Source organism: Grampus griseus, assembly GCF_964374135.1.
Source record: "Grampus griseus genome assembly, chromosome: 2".
Lineage (NCBI taxonomy): Eukaryota > Metazoa > Chordata > Mammalia > Artiodactyla > Delphinidae > Grampus > Grampus griseus.
Window position 1 is genome coordinate 86,573,857 of NC_139018.1, and position 26,739 is coordinate 86,600,595.

A 26,739-nucleotide genomic window follows, 5' to 3' on the forward strand; every position below is an offset into this window, starting at 1 on the left:
CGCCCCGCACCCCGCTCCGTGACGCCTCTTCCTTGGACAGGTGTGCGTCACTTCCGGGAAGAGCGCACCTCGCCAATCAGTATTGAGGAGGGTGCAGCTGGTGCTGACATTCGCCTGTGATTGACATTTCTTTGATTCTCTGGGACTGCAGTTTCGCGGCAAGACGAACGGCTGCGGCTTATTGTGGACACGTGGACTGTGTCAGGGAAGCGCGGGTTATCACTCTTCTACAAGCCTTCCTGTCTGAAGTGAAAATTTAAGCTGTCATAAGTTGACTCAACTGTTGACAAAAATCTTTAAGAGGTGAGTCTGTGGGGACTGACAACCAGAGCTCCTTGGACGGCAGGGTCTGCATTGAGTGTCTGGTAGGGGCAAAGCAGGGTTAGAACCACTGACTTTGGTGGGCAAGGAGAAGGGGTCGCTCCTCGGATGCTAACTACGAGTGCTTACTAAGAGATCCCATTTAAATCTGAAAACAAGCCAGTGAGGCCAGGTGCAAAATGAAGAAACCTTTACAGCAGTTGTGACTCACCCAATCAATGTTTCCCCACAGATGTACGCTATTGATTCCCTTGTATTCCCGGCTCTGTGCTAAGCTGACAATAAGTAAACCACTCAGCCTCTTGTTTCTCAGCTGTAAAATGACATTCCCCTCCACGTTCAAAGTTCTGTTTTCTAAGACAAAGTTGAATATGTCTGTGGAAGAGGAAATCATGGAAGAGAGGTGATTTTTCCCTCTGATACGGTCTGAGTCTTGGAGGTTTAAAATAATCGAGTTTCTAATTTGAGTATTTGGGAGTCGTCACCCGTAGGAAATCGCTTGCAGAGATATTTACGGGATTTGTAACTTATTAATTGGGATTTGGTGACTGAGATGGAGAAGGAAATCAGGATGACTATAAGTATGGTTACCTTGAAGCAGCATAGTATAATGGTGAAGGGCATGAGTTTTGGAGTCCAGCCAATTTGGATTTGGATACTAGAACTGTGTCATTTAGATGTGGTGTTTAAGAGCTCTTAATGACTTTAGGGAGAGCAATTTCTGTGGAGTAATAACGACAGAATCCATGTTATAATGAATGGGAGATAAGTAAATGGAGGCAGCTCAAGTTTAGCTCAGAAGGAAAGAAGAGACAGGGCAGTAGTTAAAGAGGAATGGGGGATAAAAGAAAGTTTATTTTTATTTTTATTTTTTTAAGGTGGAAGCAAGTACTGTACTTACCTGGTGGTTCCCTGAGGGAAATTAGCAACTGGAGAGAGAGAGGTTGATGAACAGAAAAGTGAGAAGATTAGTGGAGTAATGACTTGGAATAGATAGGAAGGAATGGGATCCTGGGCACAAATTAGTCTTGGGGACAAGAGAATGAATCCTCTTTCTCTGATTCATGAGGGAAGAAGGGGTATAGATAAAGATAAATTTAAGTGTGAGGGAAGCAGAGAGAAATAGAGGGAATTCGTGTCTGAAGGCTTTCGTTGTCTCTATAAAGGTAGTGACTGAGTTGTAAAGTTCAGCCTAAGGCAGCTGGGTCTATGGAACGCTTGAGGAGTTTGGAATTGGAATTGGAGAAGGACTTTCCTGAGCTTGCTGGACTTTGAGATAGTCATTTCTAAAATGAGGGGATTAAGTGCTGCTTTGTGTGGTGTTTCAGGGTTTATCGAGGGTCAAAGAGAAAAAAAAGTTGTAGGACTTTGAAAAAAAAATACTGTGCTGTAGAAATGAATTTTTGTTTGTTTGTTTGTTTGCGCTACGCGGGCCTCTCACTGTTGTGGCCTCTCCCGTTGTGGAGCACAGGCTCCGGACGCGCAGGCTCAGCGGCCATGGCTCATGGGCCCAGCCGCTCCGCGGCATGTGGGATCTTCCCGGACCGGGGCACGAACCTGTGTCCTCTGCATCGGCAGGCGGACCCTCAACCACTGCGCCACCAGGGAACCCCAGAAATGAATTTTATATGACAAGTTAGTAAAATGTACATGATATATTAGAAATACTACTTTTTTGGTAAGGAACAGATGAAGAAAAGTGATTCAAGAAGAAAGAGAATGGAGCAAAATTTGTGATTTGGGTGCCTTACAGTTGTTTTCTGGTTATTTGTTAAAAATCTATATTTTCTTATGTAAAATGAGACAGTAATACCTCATGGGTTATTATGAGAATCAAGTAAAATTACCATCCAAGACATTTAGCAGAATGCCTGGCTCATACTAAGTACTTAATAAATAGTAACAAGTGTTTTTATTATCCTTAGTTCCCTTTTGGGGGCGGGGGTGGAGGGCGGGGAGGAAAAAAGTTCTCTAGGACAGTGGTCCCTAACCTTTTTGGCACCAGGGACCGGTTTTGTGGAAGACGATTTTTCCCACGGGGTTGGGGGGTGGGATGATTTCGGATGATTCAAGCGCATTACATTTATTGTGCACTTTATTTCTATTATTATTACGTTGTAATATATAATGAAATAATTATACTCACCATAACGCTGACAGGAGGCGGAGCTCAGGCTGTAATGCGAGCGATGGGGAGCGGCTGTAAATACAGATGAAGCGTCGCTTGCTTACCCACCACTCACCTCCTGCTGTGCGGCCCGGTTCCTAACAGGCCAGGGACCAATACCGGTCCGTGGCCTGGGGGTTGGGGACCCCTGCTCCAGGAGAACAGGAGACCTGGTTCTGGCCCTGCTCTAACTTGATGAAATATTAGTACAAATGTAGAAAGATCTTATCTCAATGTGTTGCCGTTTGGCACATCACTCCCACCCCACCTTCTTCTAATCCATGCCAAAGCCAGCCCAGGCAGACTGAATCTGGCAGGGCATGGAATTGTTGATAGCAATAGCTTAGGTAATGATCAGTGAAACAACTTTTAAAAATGTGTAAAAACTGTGCTTGCTTTGGTGGCTTTCAAATTTCCGTAGGTTAACATTGTAGCTATTGGGTCAGTAAATTTACTCATAACTAGTTAAGGGGCAATCTGGAGGTGGTTTGAAATGTGCCACAAAATCAGGTCAGGATCCTAGAGTAGGACTGAAAATTTATACGAAAATTTAGCCATCTGTAACATTTGTTAACAGCCTGCTATGTAAAATGTCCTAAATTCTTTTTCAGGCTGTCATTCTGTTGTCTAAAGGTAAAAGTTCTTCCCTCTCCTAATTCATATTAATAAAGCTGTTTTGCAAGTTTTCTAAAAAGTTATTTAATTATTTTATGAACAATTCTGTAAAATTAATTAATTATTTATTTTAATTGATTTATTAAAGTAATAAGTGAATTATCTAAATTTATTACTTAAATTTTAATTTATTAAAATTATTTCAAAAAGTAATCAGGTATTACATGCAAGTTGTAATACCTTCAAATTGTGCAAAACTTTATAAGGTAAGTAAAAATAAAATTCTGTCCCTTGACCTTTGCCGCTTCCAACCCACTTTCTAGTGTGAACAGTTTTCTATGTATCCTTTCATACCTATTTTAGGAATAAAGATATATATAAATAAGAGTGTGTGTGTGTATACACACATGCTTTGTTTATAAATGTCATCGTTGTGAACAATGTTTTTTTGCAACTTACTTTTTGGAAATAACACTATATTATAGAAGTCTTTCCATATAGTCATAGATATTCAGTTGGATGGATATACAATTAATTTAACCAGTACCCTACTGATGGACATGTAGGTTGTTTCCAATTTTTTGCTATTATAAATAATGTTACAAGAAGTGTATTTGTACGTATCCTATAAGATACAGGATAAATTCCTAAAAGTATAATTATTGGGTCAAAAAGTATGTGGGTTTGTGTGTGTGTGTGTGTGTGTGTGTGTGTGTTGCCAAAGTACCTTCCAAAAATATCATACCAAGTTCTGCTCCCACCAGAACTTTTACTCTCACCTTCACCCATATTGGGTATTCTTCTGAGCTTCATATTTTTTTCTGAATAATTTTACAAGTTAAGTCTTCCACATGAACTTTAAAAATCAATTTCTAAGGAATAATTTTGGGAACATTTTGATTAACATTTACTTTATAGGTCAATTTATGACAAATTGACTTTACTATGTCAAGGTATGTTTTTCTGTGTTAATGACATCTCTTATGTACTTCAGTAGACATATTAAACATATTGATTAAATAGTCTATCTTTTTTCATTTGTTACTATTAAGCACTTACTACGGCATTTTATTGAAATTCTATTGAAATTTATCTCATACTGGGTTAGCCTTTCTGTGGATTTCTATGGCTCTGTCTAGATCTCTACAAACTATTTTCTTAATTGCCCATTTTAATATCTTGGTAACTTATTTAACCCTCTCAGTATCAATTTAGTGATTTTTAATGTGGTGAAAATATTTATTTTACAAGCTTATGGGGAGGGTTATAGATAATATTATTAAAAGTGCTTGCCACTTAACTGGTAGGCTCTGAATGGAAACTGCTATTCTTATCAACATCATCATCATTAATATCTGAGGACCATACTTTGAAAATTACTGAATTTCACTTGGAATTTTGTCTTAATTTATAAGCCACCTTCAGAGGTAAAGGGAAATTAGGATTTATTTATCACCTACAAAATGCTGGGCACTGTGTTAGGTGTGAAACTGCACTCCTTCTCGGGTGGGACTCAAACCCACGGGCTGGGGCTCGAACCCACCTGCACCTCGGATTGGGACTTGAACCCATGATCCCTGACTTAGGAGGGACTCGAACCCACTGTCTTTTAAAAAAATTTTATTTTTGGCTGCATTGTGTCTTTGTTGCTGTGCGTGGGCTCTGTCTAGTTGCAGTGAGCCGGGGCTACTCTTCATTGCGGTGCGCGGGCTTCTCATTGCTTCTCTTGTTGCGGAGCACGGGCTCTAGGCTTCAGTAGTTGTGGCGTACGGGCTCAGTAGTTCCCGCTGTCTTTTAATTGAAACCGCTCTCCTGGTGTCAGGACTTACTGAAACTCAGGTACTTTTGTCTTGGCGCAGAAAGAATTCATTGAGAGGGAAAGTGACAGACAGAGTGAGTTTACTTTTTTATTTTTAGGCTGTGCCTGCACGGCGTGTGGGATCTTAATTCCCCCACCAGGGATCAAACCTGAGCCCCGTGCAGTGGAAGCGCCAACTCCTAACCACTGGACTGCCAGGGAATTCCCAAAGAGTGAGTTTATTAGCATGGGATGCTTGTAAGAAATTCAAGCGGGCAGGGGAGAAGGCTCTGCCCCAGGACTGAGAAGGCTTCATTTTTATAAACGAAAGAAAATTGGAGAGGGGAAGAAGACCACCTTCTTCCTCATTCTTGGGCAGACGTCAAGGCTTACATCATTATTTCCTCCTTTGGCCCTGAAGGGTTTAACCAGGACTGTCATGCTGCTATTTAAATCATATGTATATTAGCAAAAAGGTGGTAACATATACTAAAATATGGTAATTCATCTCAGGTTTCAGTATAATGTCCCCTTTCACCTAGTTTGTTTCCCTGTATTTCTGTCTTGGCTACACAAAGAAATGCTATTCTTCAAGGACTATTAACTCCCTGACTTCATGTAACAAGATTCAGACGAGTATCTATTGTCTTGTGTTTTAACTATCAGGGTTTGTGGCTTAAGTGCGTCTGATGCTTGGATGCACCTGTTCTTCCTTCAAGGTAGAGTAGATTGTTGCTAGGTTACTGGATTCTTTTTTTTAAGTGGTCGTTAGCTTACAACAGTCTCCCAGACTCCCTTGAAATTCCCTTTCTGTCTTTAATCCTTTAGTGGGATTTTTAAAGTAACTGTTTAATTATCCTACTCTATCCCCATCAGGTGCTAGGGAGGTAGTATAAGCCATAGTCCCTGTTAGGAAGTTTGTATAGTCTGGTGAGGAAGAAAGACAAGTAAATCAGTGATTGAGATACAGTGTGATAAAGTGCTGAGTTAAAGGTAGTCACTGGATTATGTGGGAACATAGAAGAGGGGAATTTAAAGTACTTTATTAATCCTCACAGCTACTCTGCATTTTTATCGAATTTTTATCCCATTTTTACGAATAAAGAAACTGAAGCCATGGGGTTAAAAGTGACTAAGGCCACACAGCTACTTAAGAGCAGAACTGGTAAAAGAATTAACCTAGGTCCATCTGACTCCAATGCCTCTTCCTTTATATATTTTAAATAGTTCAAAAATGTAAACTTTTGGACCCAAAATAGGTCTTATCAATTTCTAGTTTTAGAAGTAGTTTTATAGAAAGTGCTAATAGGTAAAGGAATATACCCTACTAAATTTCAGATTTTAATTCACCTCTTACCAGCTTGAGGGCTTTTCTTATTTCTTGTTCAGGTTGTTGGCTCACTTAAGTTAGCTTTGGAGTAGATTTTGTCTATAGAGGAATAAATTAACAAAACCTGTTTCTTTGCTTTTGCATCAACATCTGAAAATGTTCACATTCATTTAAATAGGTGAAGCTGAGCCCAGAACCATGCATACTGTTTATCTTATCAAAATGGGTGGAAGTGAAGCAATCTGAAGGAAATTCAAGACCACAGAACTTACTGACTGAACCACATTGTATTGTTCATGCCAAGAATAAGTGTTTGGAGAAAGACCTTGCTATTCTGCTAAATCATGATGGAGGCAGAAGAACAACAGCCATGGAAGACAACCTTTTACTCAGAATTACCTAAAGTGGTGAGAATTCAACCAAGGAATCTGGAGTGTTGTTAATTATAATGACTTCTGTGTTGTTTCTTTTCACAAAAGACAAGTACATTTTATAAGTAGAATTTGCAAACTCTGTACATTTTAAAAGTTATATAGCTACATCTAGTAGGCAGTTTGCCTAGTACAGACTACAGACATCAAGCACCTGGTATGATGCTATGAATCTAGTGGACTTGAGAAGTTTTTACTGATTGTATTCTTATTTTAGGAACTTCATGCCCACTTGAATGGATCCATTAGTTCCAATACCATAAAGAAGTTAATAGCCAAGAAGCCAGGTCTTAAAATCCACTATCAGATGACTATGATTGACAAGGGAAAGAAAAGAACTTTAGAAGAGTGAGTTTGGGGAGATTGTGGACATACTTCTTTTTTTCTCTATTTTGCGATTGTAAATAGTATGTAAGGATTCAGATTTTTGTAGTTAAAGGAATAGGGTAGCCGTCTGGTATGGAGAGTATAACTTGACTTATAGCATTTTTTCCAACTGTCAGACTGTTGATAGTATTTTTAGTGATTTGTATTGTTTGTGAAGTTACACTATATTGTAATATTCTTTAGACTTGAAAATATAGACTTGTTGGTTTTTTCCCCCAGTTTCCTGCTACCACTTGGGGTAGGGGTTGGGGGTGGAGAAGGGAAACTGTTACTTCCCACTTAAAAGTAATGTATGATTTTCAGTCATTTGATTATCCCTCCAGATCAATGTAATTTTTGAAAAACCTATTCTCTAGTTCTTTATAAATATATGATTACTATTAGCCTAAAATCAGTTAATTTAGTGAAGTTTTTGATGACTAAAGTACGTTAAAACTTTTCATGTTGCAGATGTTTCCAGATGTTTCAAATTATTCATCAGCTTACTACTGGCCCTGAAGATATTCTAATGGTGAGAAATGAAGTAATTTTTAGACTGGTTTAAAAATTAGTAAGTAATTGATGCCCTTCTGTTGTTGCATGTGACCTTTTGCTGTCATCAAGAATCTGATGAAAAATGTTTTCTGCTTTTTTTATGGTAACTCTTTTAAAACATAGTGTAAGACATTTGTCTACGAGCTAATATCAAAAGATATGTTCATTATAAAAGATATGAGGAAAGAATCAAGATCAGAATCTTCTGTTAGGTAGTGGACAATGTGGAGGAGAAAATCTTGTCCTGTTTTACATATATATATATATGAAATATCTGACCACAGACTTTATATGTATTGCTTGGGATACTTTGAACTGCTCCTGGGTGGACATTATAGAGAATGAAGAAGTTCAAGAGGTGCTTACAGATTGAATGATTAATCCCTAGGGAAATTGTGCCTTCCCTCTGGGGATGAAGAGCTAGAGGACTCCACTGTGTTGCCTTAGCTGAAGCTCTGTAATACTAGAGTCTGATATGGCAGACTGGCTTCTGTATATTGATCTGACCAGGTTGGCATTTTTAAATATTCTCTTTGTAATTGGAGAGAAGCAGAATCCTATCAGTGTTCTTAACCCTTAGAAAAAATGCAAAGTAAGAAGTGTAACCTGCGTTTCTGGAGAGGTGACTTTTGACTGGTCAAGAAAGAATTTTCCTCCTTGTCTAACACGGATCCTCATGGTAGTTATTAAGTAAATTAATCACCTTTTGGAGGAGTGTTAACTCTAAAAGTTTAGTTCAACAAAAGTTGACTGAGTGCCCACAATGTTCCAAGCACCCTGCTAAAGACTGGGAGATATAAAGATAGATCAGCATGGTCCCTGCCCCTCAGGAATCTATAGTCAGGCTGGAAAGACAGACCCATAGGAGGATAAATCCAACATCATGAGGTAAGCTCTGTGTTACAGACATGCACAGGGATTTATAGGAACCCAAGGGAGCATTGTCTAATCAGCCACTCAGCAGGTACCACTGAACCCTGCTAGGAATGTCCACCACAGGAGGCTCTGTCTCACTTTCTGTTGTTGAGTGTAACAGAGCAAACCTGATAAAATTTTAGATTCTGAGAGCTCCATGGGTATCATATGCCATGCTCATTGTTTCATTCCTTCCAAAGTTGGTAAAAAGCTTTATTAAAATGAGGCGAGGAATTAAGATTCTGTAGCATTTGACTTAGTGCTACTTAGACGAACACCTGTAGGTGGTCGAGAGGATGACAGTGAGTTGTCCCAGAGAGTGAAATTAATAACATTTACATATAATAAATGAATCATGTGTGAGAGTAAGCCAAGAGATTGTTTACAGATGTGGGACTGAGTGGGGATCACTTAACAGTCAAGTTATGGCGACTGGGTGTAATCTCAAAGAGACAGAATTGAAATGTGACTGAAATAATATTAACTATTGCATGTGCCAGACACTATACTCAAGATGACTTTCTGAGGTGGGCATTTTTTTTTTAACATCTTTATTGGAGCGTAATTGCTTTACAATGGTGTGTTAGTTTCTGCTTTATAACAAAGTGAATCAGCTATATACATATACATATATCCCCATATCTCCTCCCTCTTGCATCCCCCTCCCACTCCCCCTATCGAGGTGGGCATTTTTATTGTTCCCTTTTTGCAGATGAAAAAAACTGAGGCCTAAAGAGGTTAAGTGTAACTTGTTCAAGGTCACTCACTGTGAGTAAGTGGCAGAATTGACTATTTTGTCCGATTCCAGAGCCCATGTTCTTTCTCATTCAAGATGTGCAGTCTTACCATTCTTGGAGAAAGCGGAAATTTGTGATGGATTCTATCTGAAGAAAGTACTTGAGTAGATGTTCTCAGTCCAGCGCATAGGAGAGGAAAGCCCAAATTGCCAAGAGTTGCCCTCGGTACCTGTTGCTGCATGGAGCAGAAAGGGCTGAATCTGGCCAACACAGATATGGACCCTAGGGGAGTGTTCTTGGACGTGAGCTAGAGATGATTCCACAGGCCTTAATGTGGCCTAGAGAAATCTTCCTCCCATTGCTCTCAATCGGTATTTGCCAGCAATCTTCTGTTGTTCTATTTGGTTTCACACGTACCTCACCATCAAGAAAGGGGGTGCCCTGGATAGTAGATAGGATCGCTTCACACCCTCACTTCCACCCTCGTTGGCAATTCATACATTACAAATAGGCTTCTGCGTTAGTCTCCTGTGAGCTGGGGTAGGGTGTCTCTGGGTCTGCTTAGTTCTGGAGCAATGATAAGATGTGAGTTCTTCAACCTGCAAAGATGAGGCCTGTACTCTGGTGGTGGCAGTGGCAGCATCATGGGGTTCCTGAGAAAGCAGTGCTATGGGGTCCAGTGCCTGTGATGATGCTGCAGAGGCTGCAGGGTTATGCTCAGTGGTGGAGGAAGCAGTGGTGTCTTGCTTGGTCCAGGGGTGTCACGTGATTTTGAATGCTTTTGTGTTGTCCTGAGCTGTGTAATCTCTGAGGCTGATTCTCCAGACCTCCTGGTGAATCCAAGCCACCCGTTGTATTCATATTATAATAAATTCCTTTTTTGGCTTTAGTGTAAAGAAAAAAGATGAGGCCCAGATCTTGGATTGCAATGAATCCACCAAGGCGGGGCCACCCAGTTAGGCACCATCTGCGCAACCAGCCAGCCTTGTTCCTTGGCCAGGAGGCCGCACCTGCATGCCCATGTGCACATGGTCAAAGCAGGTTAAGAGTAGGATACCAGCTGTAAGGACTAACTAGGGCTGGTTGTCACAGCATTTCTAACTTGGTCCTTTTTTCTTCTAGATTTGGTATATTTTAGGGTTGATGGCAATGAAGGAAAACATGCCTTCAGCCGTTAGATGTCATTTATCTTGGTGATTTAGTAATTTTTGGATTGTTGAGTTTTGTGCTAGATTGGATACAGTTTTACTCAAATTTATCACCCATTTTCTTTGCCTAAGAAGAATCTTCCTAAGTACTTCTGGGGGGAATTTAACCCTGCCGGAAGAAATTCTTGAAAAATACAACTTATCCCTAAATAGCTTGAATAAGAATCTTAAGCCATGACTTTAAATGGTACATCAGTACTACCTAATCATTTTAGTTGTTTTTTTCCATATGTAATGAAATTTCAAATAGTATACACTCATAGGTGGTTTTACTGGTTTTAGTTTTGCCTCTGTTTTATCAGTCTGCTGTTCATTAGCAAATAGAGAAATGGTTAAAAGGGGAGAAGAGAAACAAAAGGTGTGGGTGATGTCCAGATTTGGATTTCATGTGAGTATGGGCGCTGGGTAAGGGGAGCTATTGGAAATGTGGTAGTTTTGTCACAGCCTCCACCAGGGTGTGACAAAGCAGGTCATCCTCACCATGTGGGAGACTCCCAACACTACTTGCAAGTCAAACTTAATGCATGAAATAAAGCTGTAGCACGTGGCATTTTCATGGGGACGCTTACACTAACATAATCAATATTGCATACATTGCCTTTATTATCAGGTCACGAAAGATGTCATTAAAGAATTTGCAGATGATGGTGTCAAGTACCTGGAACTAAGGAGCACACCCAGAGAAAATGCTACAGGTAGACTCTAACTACTTCTCAGGAGATGTCTATCTTTTTTCTCGTGTGCTTTGATGATGCATGTGTTTGCAAGTTGAGACTATGAAGTATTTACTTTTACACTATTGTAAAAGTAGGGTCAGTGGTCCAAATCTTCTGATGTACATTAATGATGTATGTTATTAATGAGTGAGTTATTCTTTTTTTTTTTTAATTAATTAATTTATTTTTGCCTGTGTTGGGTCTTCGTTTCTGTGCGAGGGCTTTCTCTGGTTGTGGCAAGCGGGGGCCACTCTTCATCGCGGTGTGCAGGCCTCTCACTATCGCGGCCTCTCTTGTTGCGGAGCACAGGTTCCAGACGTGCAGGCTCAGTAGTTGTGGCTCACGGGCCTAGTTGCTCCATGGCATGTGGGATCTTCCCAGACCAGGGCACAAACCCGTGTCCCCTGCATTAGCAGGCAGATTCTCAACCACTGCGCCACCAGGGAAGCCCCGAGTGAGTTATTCTTAACTTAAAAAAATCAGGTCAGGTATTGTCTGTTGAAGGGAAATAAAAAGACCTGCAAACATTTTGTTTGTTCTTATTTTTCTCACTCTGAGAAAAGAACACTTTTTCCTTATAGTTACATTGTCTTAAATAAATGCTAGTTCGAGTTCCCTGCATCAAGGCACTTGTGAGACAATGAGTGGATGCAGAATCACATTTCATGACAATCACTGAAATGAAGGTTATTGACTCACGTCTCAGGGACTGATGGTATCTTAGGCCAGGAGCAAGCTGTGATGTGGCAAAACCTCTCTGGATGGAGATGAGTGGATCTGGATGTGATCTGGAGAAATTTCCTGGGACCCTCTTTCCATAAGAGCAGCATCAGGGAGAGCTACGAGGGAAGCTAGGCGGCGGCGAGTAGCGGCGAAGTTGCTTCAGAAGGAGCTAAGATGACCGGTTCTAACGAGTTCAAGCTGAACCAGCCACCCGAGGACGGCATCTCCTCGGTGAAGTTCAGCCCGAACACCTCTCAGTTCCTGTTGGTCTCCTCCTGGGACACGTCCGTGCGCCTTTACGATGTGCCGGCCAATTCCATGCGGCTCAAGTACCAGCACACCGGCGCCGTCCTGGACTGCGCTTTCTACGATCCAACACATGCCTGGAGTGGGGGATTAGACCATCAATTGAAAATGCATGATTTGAACACTGATCAAGAAAATCTTGTTGGAACCCATGATGCCCCTATCAGATGTGTTGAATATTGTCCAGAAGTGAATGTGATGGTTACTGGGAGTTGGGATCAGACAGTTAAATTGTGGGATCCCAGAACCCCTTGTAATGCTGGGACCTTCTCTCAGCCTGAAAAGGTGTATACCCTCTCAGTGTCTGGAGACCGGCTGATTGTGGGCACCGCAGGCCGCAGAGTGTTGGTGTGGGACTTACGGAACATGGGCTACGTGCAGCAGCGCCGGGAGTCCAGCCTCAAGTACCAGACTCGCTGCATACGAGCATTTCCAAACAAGCAGGGTTATGTATTAAGCTCTATTGAAGGCCGAGTGGCAGTTGAGTACTTGGACCCAAGCCCTGAGGTACAGAAGAAGAAGTATGCCTTCAAGTGTCACAGACTGAAAGAAAATAATATTGAGCAAATTTACCCAGTCAACGCCATTTCGTTTCACAACATCCACAATACCTTTGCCACAGGTGGTTCTGATGGATTTGTAAATATTTGGGATCCATTTAACAAAAAGCGGCTGTGCCAGTTCCATCGGTACCCCACCAGCATTGCGTCACTCGCCTTCAGTAATGATGGGACTACACTTGCAATAGCATCATCGTATATGTATGAAATGGATGACACGGAACATCCCAAAGATGGTATCTTCATTCGCCAAGTGACAGATGCAGAAACAAAACCCAAGTCACCATGTACTTGACAAGATTTCATTTACTTAAGTGCCATGTTGATGATAATAAAACAATTCGTACTCCCCAATGGTGGATTTATTACTTTTAACAAAGAAACCAGGGAAAAAATTTAATTTTAATATTATAAGAACCTGAAAATATTGGAAAAGAGGTTTTTATTGCTTTTTTTAAAACAAACACTTTCTTTAGTGCATGAGATGGTTTGATGGTTTGCTGCATTTAAAGGTATTCGGACAAACAGAATTTGAGGGCAGCGACAGCACTTCTGAGAATCAGTTTTGACCTTGATGGTGTTTGTTTCTATCGTGGAAATAAATGTTTGTGAATAAATGTAGGTAGTAAAACCCCCTTTGCATTCTTTGTGGACCTTAAATGGTAGAGAAAAAGGCTCTTGAGCCATTTGTTTCTCTTGCTGGTTATAGTTGCTAATTCTAAAGCTGCTTCAGACTGCCTCATGAGGAGGTTAATCTACAATTAAACAATATTTCCTCTCGGCCGTCCATTGTTTTCTGAAGCAGATGGGTCATCATTTCCTGGGCTGTGAAACAAAGCGAGGTTAAGGTTAGACTCTGGGGAATCAGCTCGTTTTCAATCTTATTAGGGTGCAGAAGGAAAACTAATAAGAAAACCTCCTAACATCATTTTGTGACTGTAAACAATTATTTATTAGCAAACAATTGATCCCAGAAGAGCAAATTGTTTGAGTCAGTAATGAGCTGAGAAAAGACAGAGCATATCTGTGTATTTGGAAAAATAATTGTAACGTAATTGCAGTACATTTAGACAGGCATCTATTTGGACCTGTTTCTATCTCTAAATGAATTTTTGGAAACATTAATGAGGTTTACATATTTCTCTGACATTTATATAGTTCTCATGTCCATTTCAGTTACCCAGCCACTGGTGATTAAGGTTAAAAAGAAAAAAATTATAGTGAGAATGAGATTCATTTCAATATAATGCCCTGAAGCAGAACATGAACTTAGCTTGGCCTATTCTGGGTAGTACCAAATAGTATTTTTGTTGTCACACTTTTTGTTTTTTATTTACATTATTTGCAAATGTATGTTTCTGAATGGTACTTGGACCTTTACTGAAATTTATTTTATCCATGATGTATTTAAAAAAAATTCTTCTGATACAGAGAAAGGTCTTATTTGTAAGTATTTCAGTGAAAACTTAGTGTAAGTCTGAACCCATCTTTTGAAATGTATTTTCTTCATTGCAGGTCCACCTAATCATCTCGTGAAAGTGGTTTCTCTATGGAAAGCTTTGTTTTGCTTCCTACAGTTACATGCTTATCCCCTAAGGGATGTGTTATAGTCATTGTGGACGCGTTATTTAGTATGTGGATTTCTCTGTTTTCTGTCTTGCAAAAAACTTGTCTGTGTGCCCTTTCATACTGACTGTGTGTAGGATGAGGAGTCTTTGTGTCCTTTTGCAGTAGTCTGAAGAATTGTTTTCCCCCAGCAAGCCCAGTTGCTGTGTACGAGCAGCTTGAGCTCTTTCTGTAAAATAACCTAAACCTGTTAATTCCATGCTGTCTAATAAATCAGAGATTCAGAACCCTTAAAAAAAAAAAAAAAAAGAGCAGCATCAGGAGATATTCTGTAGTGCCCTTGGGTCCTCCTTAGCACTTTGTCTGTGACCTAAAGAGGCCCTACCAGATCATCTTGCACCCTGATATGTGTAGCCCAGCATCATTCAGGGGGTAAAATTTTTGAAACTGCATATAGTAAAGTAAGTGCTGAAATGAGACAAGCAGAAGATTCTTTTTTTTAAAATTTATATTGGAGTATAGTTGATTTATAATGTGTTAGTTTCTGCTGTACAGCAAAGTGAATCAGTTATACATACACATATATCCACTCTTTTTTAGATTCTTTTCCCATACAGGTTATTACAGAGTACTGAGTAGAGTTCCCTGTGCTATACAGTAGGTCTTTATTAGTTATCTGTTTTACGTATAGTGGTGTGTATATGTCAATCCCAATCTCCCGATTTATTCCTCCCCCTGAGCAGAAGATTCTTATCTCACATTTTTAAACTGTAGGATCCTGATGAGGATAGTGAAAGGGAAGGAAAGAAGAGACCTGCCAATTATTAGGGCTAGTTGACTCTTCAAATGGAGATTCAAAGGGGAATGTCACCTTAAGTATGCAGCAATAGGGGAATAGTTAAATAAAAGTTAATGGAATATTTGGCAACCATTAAAAATATTTGCAAAGACACTTTAATGACGTGAAGACATGCTCAGAATACAGTGTTAAATGAAGGAACAGGATACATATATACCTAGTAGCATCTCATCTGTTCAAAACTATCTATCTATCTATCTATCTATCTATCTATCTATCTATCTATCTATCTATCTATATATGTTTACACATATACACACACTTAGAAAAACAGCCAGTGGTTATTTCTGAGTGGTGGGATTACAGGTTATTTTTATTTTTCTTCTTTATAATCGTCTGTGTTGTTTCTAGAGATTTTCCACTAAACATAAACATTTTGGGCTTCCCTGGTGGCACAGTGGTTGAGAGTCCACCTGCCGATGCAGGGGACGCAGGTTCGTGCCTCCGTCCGGGAAGATCCCACGTGCCGCGGAGTGGCTGGGCCCGTGAGCCATGGCCGCTGGGCCTGCGCGTCCGGAGCCTGTGCTCCGCAGCAGGAGAGGCCACAACAGAGAGAGGCCCGCGTACCGCAAAAAACAAAACAAAACAAAACAAAAGTAAACATTTTATAACTGGGGTATGAGAGTATTTTAGAGGAGGTTGTTCTGGAGAGTGCTTTTTCAGAGACCCACAGAAGAGGAGGACTTGAGCACCTGAACTTGAAAGAACGTCTCTAGTGCCCTGGATGAGAAACACTGAGTCTGAGCAGGGTTGAGGGAGAGGATTTTTTCCTGGACAAGCAGGAAAACATTCTGCTAGTAGAGAAAACATTTTCTGGCATTTTTTGTTTTTAAGGACAGGCCTTAGAAAAGGGCTTCTTTTTTTTTTTCTGGCCACACTATGCACATGGGGATCTTGGTTCCCCAACCAGGGATCGAACCCATGCCCCCCTGCAGTAGAACCACGGAGTCCTAACCACTGGATCACCAGGGAATTCCCACAAAAGGGCTTTTGTTATTCTTGTTTTGTTAGAACAAGCATTTAAACTTTTTATAGCAATTTGTGAGAGTAGGTTTTTTTTTTTTTAATTATTTATTTATTTATTTTTGGCTGTGTTGGGTCTTCGTTGCTGTGCGCAGGCTTTCTGTAGTTGCGGTGAACAGGGGCTACTCTTCATTGCGGTGTGTGGGCTTCTCATTGCAGTGGCTTCTCTCGTTGTGGAGCACAGGCTCTAGGTGCGTGGGCTTCAGTAGTTGTGGCTCGCAGGGTCTAGAGCACAGGCTCAGTAGTTGTGGCACACGGGCTTAGTTGCTCCACAGCATGTGGGATCTTCCCGGACCAGGGCTCGAACCCATATCCCCTGCATTGTCAGGCGGATTCTGAACCACTGCGCCACCAGGGAAGTCCTGAGAGTAACTTTATGTTTGTTGAATTTGAGAATAATTTTTAAACAAGCTTGAATTTTATGTCTTTTTTTTATTTCATTTTTCTAGTATTTCATTTTTTTCAATTTGATTAAAGTATAAATGGTATTTACTAAAATGTATCCATAACTCATCTTTAACCATACCCGTATCACACATAAAATGAAAATGTATTTGTTCATATAGGGATGCTAATGTTGAAGGATGAAGTAGTTGATGATCTCTTTAAAAATGTTTTATTTGTGTCCTTTCCAGGAATGACTAAAAAGACTTATGTGGAATCTGTACTTGAGGGTATAAAACAGTCCAAACAAGAAAACATAGACATTGATGTTAGGTAAGAAGCATTGTACCTTAGTGGTCACCATTTAAAATACTAGAATGTGAAAAATTTACTCTTTTGAGCCTGAGTATAGTGGATTTTATAAATCAACCAATAACCGATTTTTATCTTTTAATAAAAAACAGAGTCAAGAACCTTGTTGTTTAAAGTTGAGAATGCAATTCTGAATTTTTTCGTGTGGCAGTAAAGTTCTGAGTCCTGTTGCTCTTGTGAAGTATGGCTTCCCATGGCTCTTCAGCGAAAATCCAGGCTTCTTACTGTGGCCTGCAAGGTCCCACGTGGCTGCCTTTCTTACTTCAACAGCCTCATCTGGACCACTGGTCACTTATCACGCACTGGCCCGCCCTCTGTTCCTCAAGTAGTCCAAGACTGTCCCACATCAGCACCTTTGTACTTCCTGTTACTTTTGCCTAGAACACACCTCCACTGTATCCTCGCATGGTTGGCTTCTCATTATTCAGGTCTCAGTGTGGCTGTCACTTCCTCAGAGGGGCCTTCCTTGACCACCTTATCTAAAGTGCCTCCCCACATCTTCTAGTCACCCCGTTTATTTCCTTTATGGCACTCTTCTTAACAAGATCAGAAGTCTTCTTGTTTTATTTGTGTACACACACTCACCCGCTAGAGTGTAAATGCAGTGAGGCCAGGGCCCTTGTCTTTTGATTCACCACTACCCCACCAGTACTTAGAACAGAGCTGGCACATAATTAGGGCTCAGTAAGTCCTTGAAGGAAGAAAGGAAGAAAGCTAACTGTATAGTTTCTGGCTATAAAATCTCTCAAAATTAAGCTTAACTGGACTAATACCCCAATTAAAAAAAAAACAGGCAAAAGACAAGAGAATTCAGAAAAGAAGACATACAAATGGCCAATAAATGTATAGAAAACTATTTAACTTCACTAATCAAATAATTTTAAAACGAGATATTACAATGCCATTTCAACAGGTACCCTGCTCCCCAAAAAGAGTATTAACCAGTGTTTGTGAACTTACACACTGCTGGTGAGCATATGTAATTAATAAAACCTCTCTAAAGAGGTATTAAGATCTATAAAAATAATTTCCCTCTGTGATCCAGTAACTCTGTTCTAGAAATGTATCCTAAGGAAATAGATTGATTAATGTTAAGATTCTTCACAGTAGTGTTATTTATAACAAAAAGTAGAAAATATCCTAAAATGTCCAACAATCAGAGAACAATTACATTATGTTATATTCATATGATTTATATTGTTTTCTAACATTTAATGGCAGGGGAAATTGTTAAGTGGAAAAAAAAAAGACTGCATTTTATATATAGTTGATCCAGATTTTGTAAATAAATATATGCTGGAGAGATTTCTTTATTTTGTAAATAAATAGATAAACTAATAAATGCTGGAGGAAAATTACACAATATTAGCAGGGGTTCTCTGGGTATTTGATTCCTTGTAGGAATCCAGCTAATGTATGAAGAATGAATTTGTATCAGCTATTGGATACATGTTAGAATTAGAATATTACCAGTCTTGTAACCCTTAATGAAATAAGGGATCTAAGCCTCCTGATGAAAGAGCTATCACCACCTATGAAATCCTCTTGCCTCAATATTGAATCTGATCTGATTAAGCCTCTAGACTAGATCCAGTTTCCAATTCATAGGAAATACAAGAGACAGGAGAACATGTTATCAACATGGGGATTCAATCAGCAAAATCAGATGTGGGAAACTATAGGAAAAATGATGTGGTTTCTTCAACAAATAAATTCAAGAAAAGAGGCCGGGGGGAGGTGTGAGGTAGAGGGTGGAGGCATGGGGGAAGTGGCTATAGATTAAAAGAGACTTGAGACACGTTGACCAACACAATGTGTGGACCTTAGTTGGATTCCGAATCAAACTGTAAAAAACAAATACATGAACAAAAAAACAGGAGATAGAACTTTGAACACTAACTAGATATTTGGTGCTGTTTAGTAATTTATGTCTCATTCCTTATGGCAAAGTAAGATGTCAAGTTAGTCAGGCTGTACTTTTCCAGTAAGATGTATTCCACGTAGCCTGCCATACCTCTCTGGCCATACTCAAGAGTTGTCTTTTTCATCTACACAATCAATACTCATTTTCAACTGTGTTTTTCTTGTATCAAAGGTATTTGATATCAGTCGACAGAAGAGGTGGCCCTTCAGTAGCCAAGGAGACTGTTAAACTTGCTGAAGAGTTCTTCCTTTCTACTGAGGATACAGTTCTTGGCCTTGACCTCAGTGGAGACCCTACTGTAAGTTACTTTTCCAAAACATATTTTATGTCTAAAAGGTAGAATCAGTTTGTGGGATGAGGATTAGCTTGGAGCATCCTGCTTTCTCCAGAGGTCCAGCAGACTCTCTGTGTGGATGAAGCCCTATCCTGCCCTGGATGACCAGAACGTCTATAGCAACTGCTCTCAGACAGGGTTCTGTGAAAGAATTAAGCCCCCTAAAAAAAGAGGAAAAGATTTGCATGACAATATGATTATTTTATTTTGGTTCACAGCTAGTACCATTCTACTAGAGAAGTTAATTTATTAACATGTAATCCATGTCTAATGCTTAATTATGGCTAGGGCTTAATTGTCTCACAGAAGCCCCAGTTGAGAAAGGCTGGTCTAGAGCTTCTTGGTCAGATTCAAGCAGGGTGCCTCAGCTGTGGCACTACTGACATTTGGGGCCAAAGAATTCTTTGTTGTAGGAGGGTGTCCTGTACATTATAAGATGTTTAGCAGCATCCCTGGCCTCTACCCAATAGATACCAGCACCCTCTTAGTTGTGACAACCAAAAATGTTTGTAGACGTTACCAAATGTCCCCTGGAGGGCAGAATCACCCCAGTTGAAAACCATTGAAATAGAGAGTCCTGTGAACCTGGTTCTTACGGCTTTGTCAAAACCTGGGCTGTTCTGGCCTTGTTTCATCCGTCCATTTGATAGAAGCTTTCTTTACAAATCATGCTGGTTCCTGAATCAGGTGAGTTCTCCTTCTTAGCTTTAGATATCTAGATATCCTTCCGAAAGTAAAATTTGGTGACTGTTATATCAAGCTTAGCTGATTGTCATCAGGTTCACTGATACTTAAGATTCTTGAGGGCAAGGACTGTGTCTGTGCCAGCTTTGAATTCTCTAACATGTCTAGCACACCATAGATACTTTATAAACAAAATGTGCAAATAAGTCCATCTGCCGTTTTTTTTCTGCCATTATTTTATTTCTTTTTTTATTGAGACAGAGTAACCAGTTCTTCAGTTTGCCTGTACTCATACATCCTCATTTTAACTTTTGTCTTCAAGGTAGGACAAGCAAAAGACTTCTTGGAACCTCTTTTAGAAGCTAAAAAATCAGGTCTGAAGTTGGCATTGCATCTTTCAGAGGTAAATAATATTGTAAAATTAGGCTGGAGAGGATAGATTACAATGGAAAATAATTAATGGAAAATAATAATCATTTGTACATGGCTAAAGATAGACCTGGCTTGGGAAAACATTTTTAGAAAGAGAAAGTAGAAATATTTTTGTGTAAATTATAATGATGAAGGCATAACTTGCTTTAGTCCCTCACGTTACTGTTCCTTTGTTTTTGTGGTTCCTGGGGTTGGCTGTTGACGTGCACTATGGTTGTGTCCTTAAAACAGCTTAATTGACAGCTTGCTAGAGAAAATGCATGAATTTATATCAGCAGCCTTGTTAGCGGCAAGATGACACTGAGAAAAGCATGAGTTTGTCTCACCTGTCCTTGCAGGGAAGGGACCTGAATGTGTCACGTACACTGGCAAGAAAGGAAGTAGCTCATCATCATTTTATAAGGCTCAGCAGAAGATCAAGTGCCCCTGTGGCACCAGCTCCTTGGCAGCATGAGCACAGTGCAGATAATGCACAGAGAGTAGCTGGAGAACAGTCACTTTCTTAATCAGCACATCCCTGTGAGGCAACCAAGGGACTCTCCTGGACTTTTCCCCATTTTACAGATGGATTTACTTTCTACTTCAGTACTTCTACCTATTACTTTTTTTTCTTTTTTTTAACATACAAAAAGCTATACATAATTATACAACTTGATGAATTTGTTTCTTTTTTTTATTATTATTATTTATTTTTATTTTTGGCTGCCTTGAGTCTTTGTTGCTGTGTGCGGGCTTTTCTCTAGTTGTGGTGCACGGGCTTCTCATTGATGGCTTCTCTTGTTGCAGAGCATGGGCTCTAGGCGCACGGGCTTCAGTAGTTGTGGCACGCAGGCTCAGTAGTTGTGGCTCACGGGCTCTAGAGCACAGGCTCAGTAGTTGTGGAATACGGGCTTAGTTGCTCTGTGGCACGTGGAATCTTCCCGGACCAGGGCTCAAACCCATGTCCCCTGCATTGGCAGGCGGATTCTTTATCACTGCGCCACCAGGGAAGCCCCTGTATTTGTTTCTTGAATGCAGGAAATAATACTTAGTTTACTTACCTCGTATGATTATTTTGAGAATTAAGGTCATGATTTAAAGACTAGGGGAAAAATGGGAGCTTCGTGTCAGTACTGGCTCTTTTTCATGTCTACAAAGCAGAGAGTCAGTAATCTAGTGGCAGAACTTAAAATCTAGGATCCATGTTTCCACACTCTGATCAAAAGATCCTTCTTGTGTAGGACACCCTCTAGTTGACCAAACTGATGCCAGATTGAAGTCATTGGTCAGGATAACAGAACAGCCAGCATGAGGCCAGTTACCTCTGGCCTTTGTGCACAGCATCAGAACCTGCTCTTTACCTTCATTTCTGTGGCTTTTCTTGTTTGGTCCATTGGATATAAAACATTTCATTTCAACATGTTATGGTCGTTTGTCTTTTAGGCTATCTAGGAGATGAAGAGCACAGCCAGACATTTTCATGGTGGTTGTGGTTTGCACTTAGCTAGCCTTGTCGTTAGATAGAACATGAGCGCACTGTATGTGGATGGAGTCTGGGCCCCGGAGTCAGATGGAGCCGGGTTTCACCCTTATCTCCAGCATTCACTAGCTCTGTGAGCCTGGACAGCTTTTCTTTAAAATGCTTTGTATTTTTTTTTTTTTTTTTTTTTTTTTTTTTTTGCAGTACGCGGGCCTCTCACTGTTGTGGCCTCTCCCATTGCGGAGCACAGGCTCTGGACACGCAGGCCCAGCGGCCATGGCTCACGGGCCCAGCCGCTCCGCGGCATGTGGAATCTTCCCAGACCAGGGCACGAACCCGTGTCCCCTGCATCGGCAGGCGGACTCTCAACCACTGCGCCACCAGGGAAGCCCTAAAATGCTTTGTATTTTTAACTACAAAAGTTATATGTATCTGAAGAAAATCCACGTGTACAGAAATAGTGTAAAGTAGAAGTAAAGAAATAAAAAATGAAAGGTCCCCTTAGTTCTGCTCCTGAGTTGATCCTATTAACAGTTTTGTTATTTATATATATTTTTTCTATCCCTTTTTGTAATATGTATGAAGACATATACACAACACAAAACACACATATGCATATAGAGTTGTGAGATTTTGTTTTTGAAAATTACTTTTTCTGAGTTTTGATTTCTTCATCTTAATACTTTTGTATGATTCTTGTGAGGTTTAAAGGAGAATGGTGTGAAAAGGCTATTGACTCCATAGTTACTATCATCAAAATGAATCTAGAAGAATACTGGGAAATAAGTGGGAAGATAAAAGGCAAAGAAGGGAGCTGGAAGGTCTAAGTGGTTCAGCTTCCCAGAATGTCTGCATTACCTTCCCAGAGGGACAAAATACCTGGCTATAGAAAAAAGTACTTTTAAGAACCACTGAAAGAGGTTATTGATGCCCTCTTTCCCCTTTTTTTGAGATTCCAAACCAAAAAAAAGAAACACAAGTACTCCTGGACCTGCTTCCTGACCGAATTGGGCACGGCACATTTCTCAACTCCTTGGAGGGAGGATCCCTGGATCTGGTGGACTTTGTGAGGCAACACCAGATACCGCTCGGTAAGGCTTAAGGCTTTAGGTCCTCCAGGCAACTCACTGTCCCTTCCTCCCCAGCCCCCAGGTTGCAACCCATATGTAGAGAAGCACTGTTCTAAATACATAAATATCATTTAGAAGTTAAGTGATGCTTTCTCAGCCTCATTTAAGTAACAGGAAGTTTTAGCTCCCATTAGAGTATAAGCTCCATGAGAGCAGGGCCCTTATCTGTCTTGTTCACTGCCACATTCCCCAGTTCCTGGAACCAGGTATTATATTGAGGGAATAAGGTCGTCTAGTATTTTGGAATGACTTTAACCAATTTATGTATGTTGTGAAAATGTGTAACATTTAGTTAAAAATTAAGACTTATGCAAGATTCCAAGTATATTTTTATATGTCTGTTAACCATCACACACTTGCTTGTCTGCATGTGTATACCTGGAGCTTTTTTTTTTTAATTAATTTATTTTATTAATTTATTTTTTTTATTTTTCATTGCTAGTATAGAGAAATACAGTAGATTATTTTATATTTATCATGTGTTATGTGACATTGCCGAACTTAACTTATTCACCATTACTTTGTAGAATAAGTGATGAGAGCTGACATCTCTCCTTGTTCCCTATCTTAGGGAAAAGCATTCAGTCTGTCGCTATTAAGTATAATGTTAGCTGTAGGGTTTTTATTTTTATTTATTTATTTATTTTGGCTGCGCGGGGTCTTCGTTGCAACTCGTGGGCTTCTCTAGTTGTGGCGCATGGGTTTAGTTATCCTGCGGCATGTGGGATCTTAGTTCCCCAACCAGGGATTCAACTGCGTCCCCTGCATTGGAAGGCAGATTCTTAACCACTGGACCACCAGGGAAGCCCCCCTGGAGCTATTTTTATTTAACAACAAATACTTATGAAGTGCCTACTCTGTTCCAGTCACTATTCAAATTGCTGGGAATACAGCAGTAAACAAAACAGACAATGTTTCTTTCTCAAGAAACTTATATTCTAGCATAGGTAAGAGAGACAGTAAGCAAATACACAAGAAAATATCAGTGTTAAGTTCTTTGAAGAAAATTAAACAGGCCGGTAGAATAGTGATGAGATAACCACTTTTGATTGGATAGTTGGGGAAGGCCTATCTGATGAGGGAAAGAAGCAGTTGGCTGAAAACCTCTTTACTGGATGATGAATTCACTGAACTTACAAATTTAACAATTTGCAGTAACACCTGTGTGGGTGTGTTTTTTTGACTAACATAAGAGTTTTTCAGCAATTCATAATGGGTGAGATTTCTTTTCTTTTTACTAAGGAAATTTTTAAACCTCTACAAAAGTAGAGGATCTTGGAAACCACTTGCATAGTGATCTTACTTGGTGTGGTGGCCCGGCTCTGCTCTCAGCAGGGGCAGGTTGGGTTTGCCATTGCTGGGACTGAGTGGCCCTGTGTTGCAGCCGCCTTACTCAAGGGAGCAGATGCCATCAGTCAAGTCAGTGAAGTATTTTACTCTGGCTGGGGAGCCGGGCATAGCTTTTCAAGGCAGGAGTTTTATAATCATAGAAGTCGTTCTTAAGATGGACTTGCAGCAGGCAGTGAATGGATGGTTGTCTGAGTAAAGGAGTTTAGAGGTTTTCTTTGAAGCCATAGAAGAAGTCCATTTCTGCTCTTGGCTTTTTATAATACTGTAACCCTCGACAGTGCTACCATTTTCTTACCTTTACTTTAGCTCCCACTGTAAGACCAGGAAGAAGTGCAGCAACCCTTCAAAGATTCCTTCTGCTCCCCTATCACGATACTTCCCTGCCTTCTTCATGGTGACTGGCTTATCACACCCCTTTCCTCTCCTTCTTTGGTAAAAGAAAGGGAGAAGCACAGGGCTGTGAAGGGGATGTTAATTCCCTGCCATGAGCTGCAGCACATAGTTCCCACACAACTACACTCATTGGACTACAAATTTTCACATGTAAGAAAAGGTCAGTTTTGTAAAATAATGAACTACTGAAAATTAGCATAGTTTGGAAAGATTTCTCATGTATCTACTTGGTGACAGTGAATGAGTCTACTAATCTGCTTTTAATAAGAGGCTTCTTCCTTTCCCCCCTTCATCTAGAACTCTGTTTGACCTCGAACGTCAAAAGTCAGACAGTTCCATCTTATAAGCAGCATCATTTTGGATTCTGGTACAGCATTCTCCATCCTGCCGTGATCTGTGTAAGGTGTTTTGTTGTGAGGTATTTTGCTCCTCTTTAGTCCCTGAGTTGCCATAGGTCAGACATTCACTACCTAGCTGGCTGCCTTGCACACCTTGGGGGTGATGCCCAAGTGGAGGAGTGAGAGGAGATTGGGGCTTGAGAGGCTGCAAAGGGCCAGCGTGACTCTGGTTTGGCTCTACGGGGAAAGGTCCTGGACAGTACCTGGGGGAACAACAATACTGATGCCCAGCACCCAGCCCTTGCGATTCGGCTTTAACTGATCTGAGGGGAGTCCTGGGCACAGATACATTTTAAAAGCTCCCTCGGTGATCTAAACATGCAGCCGTGGTTGAGAGCCACTGCCCTGGTGTTTTATATTTTGTTCTTAAAAAGGATAAACAAGCCTGTTCAGTCACAGATGTGCATGGATATATTTATAAGCCCCTGTTGAAATTCTTAAAAGAAGCATGGTAAATAGGAAAATACTCTAAACGAAAGCTGTTGTTTTTTAAAAAATCATTTCCTCGTTCATTTTGAAACTTTCTTGCTTATGTTGGCAGACCGATGATAAGGGTGTTTTTGCAACACACCTTTCTCAAGAGTACCAGCTGGCAGCTGAAACATTTCATTTGACCCAGTCTCAGGTGTGGGATCTGTCTTATGAATCCATCAGCTACATCTTTGCTTCTGACAGCACCAAGTCTGATCTGAGGAAGAAGTGGAATCATCTGAAGCCAAAAGTGTTCCATTTTTAAGCTGTAATGAGGTGAACTACTTTCGAGTATGTATGACAACCTAGATCTCCCTGCTGTATCCCACTTAGTAAGCTGTCCACTGCTCCCTCCCGTGGAAGCATAGCAGCCAAGTGCCGTGGGCTCCAACACTAGCACCTTACTCACGGCGGATGCCCAGTCTCTCTTAAACTGACTGGCAGGCTCTGAGGTCGTCCATGGCTCACCTCCATGCTGCTTACAGGAAGGGACTTGAAAGTTGCTGCTCACTGAACTCCCCATTCCAGCAGTGATTTTGACTTAACAGTCCTTCATTAGTGATCATGAAACTTCAAGAAAATCAAAGTAGGTTCTCATCAGGAAAAGTTTTGGAATTACTAGTCTAAATAAGGTGAAGAGAGAAGGAAAAACAGATTGTCGCCAAAACCTTTAAGCCATCTAGCTTGTGATGACAGCTCTGTATTTTGTTGTGCTTACTTTAATCGGACTCCTTTCACTTAAGTATTCCCCAGAACTGTGGACTCCAGGGATACCATGCATTTTTGTGAATCCCAGTAGCCAGGGTTAATCTCCTTTGGGTGGGTGACCCTAAGTGACAGATAAAGCTAGCTCCTGATATCTGCCTTTGCCCTTCTCATGATTAATCCTCCTGGAGTCAAGATACATTTTAGATTTTGAATCGAACAATGGAGAGAGAATTGATCCATTCTTATGTTCATATCTCATCTTCCCTCCCCTACCTGGTTACCATAAAAATAATTCTCTACAGAGCTGACAAGACAGCCTCTATACTCAGATTACAGTAAAAGAGAAATGGCAGTGCTCTCTCTCTCTCCCTCTGTGTATATATACGAATGTATGTATGTGTGTGTGTGTGTGTGTGTGTGTATTAAGTTCTGTGGCATTGGCCATACAGAATAAGCAATAAAGGGAAGAATGATAGCATGGGGAAAATAAAAAGAAATAATAGC

General features: G+C 40.4%; 2 protein-coding genes across 2 annotated transcripts; both read left to right on the forward strand.

Annotated features, from left to right (window-relative positions):
- Positions 1-6: 6 nt before the first annotated feature.
- On the forward strand, positions 7-26,730 carry MAPDA (N6-Methyl-AMP deaminase). The gene is given in 12 exon segments (XM_082647775.1): positions 7-303; positions 6,410-6,638; positions 6,880-7,010; positions 7,500-7,560; positions 11,054-11,138; positions 16,832-16,913; positions 19,048-19,174; positions 20,217-20,297; positions 22,738-22,876; positions 24,956-25,056; positions 25,598-25,777; positions 25,780-26,730. Coding segments are annotated over 11 exon segments (1,107 nt in total). The 5' UTR covers positions 7-303; positions 6,410-6,575; the 3' UTR covers positions 25,837-26,730.
- On the forward strand, positions 12,000-14,400 carry LOC309818231 (mitotic checkpoint protein BUB3-like). Its single transcript, XM_082647776.1, has 2 exons — positions 12,000-13,027; positions 14,264-14,400. The coding sequence occupies exons 1-2, from the start codon at positions 12,057-12,059 to the stop codon at positions 14,271-14,273; spliced, it is 981 nt and encodes a 326-aa protein (XP_082503902.1). The 5' UTR covers positions 12,000-12,056; the 3' UTR covers positions 14,274-14,400.
- Positions 26,731-26,739: the final 9 nt, after the last annotated feature.

What these genes read in the sequence shown, in the direction of transcription:
- LOC309818231 (XM_082647776.1), top strand. Translation starts at nt 12,057, where the DNA reads ATGACCGGTTCTAACGAGTTCAAGCTGAACCAGCCACCCGAGGACGGC.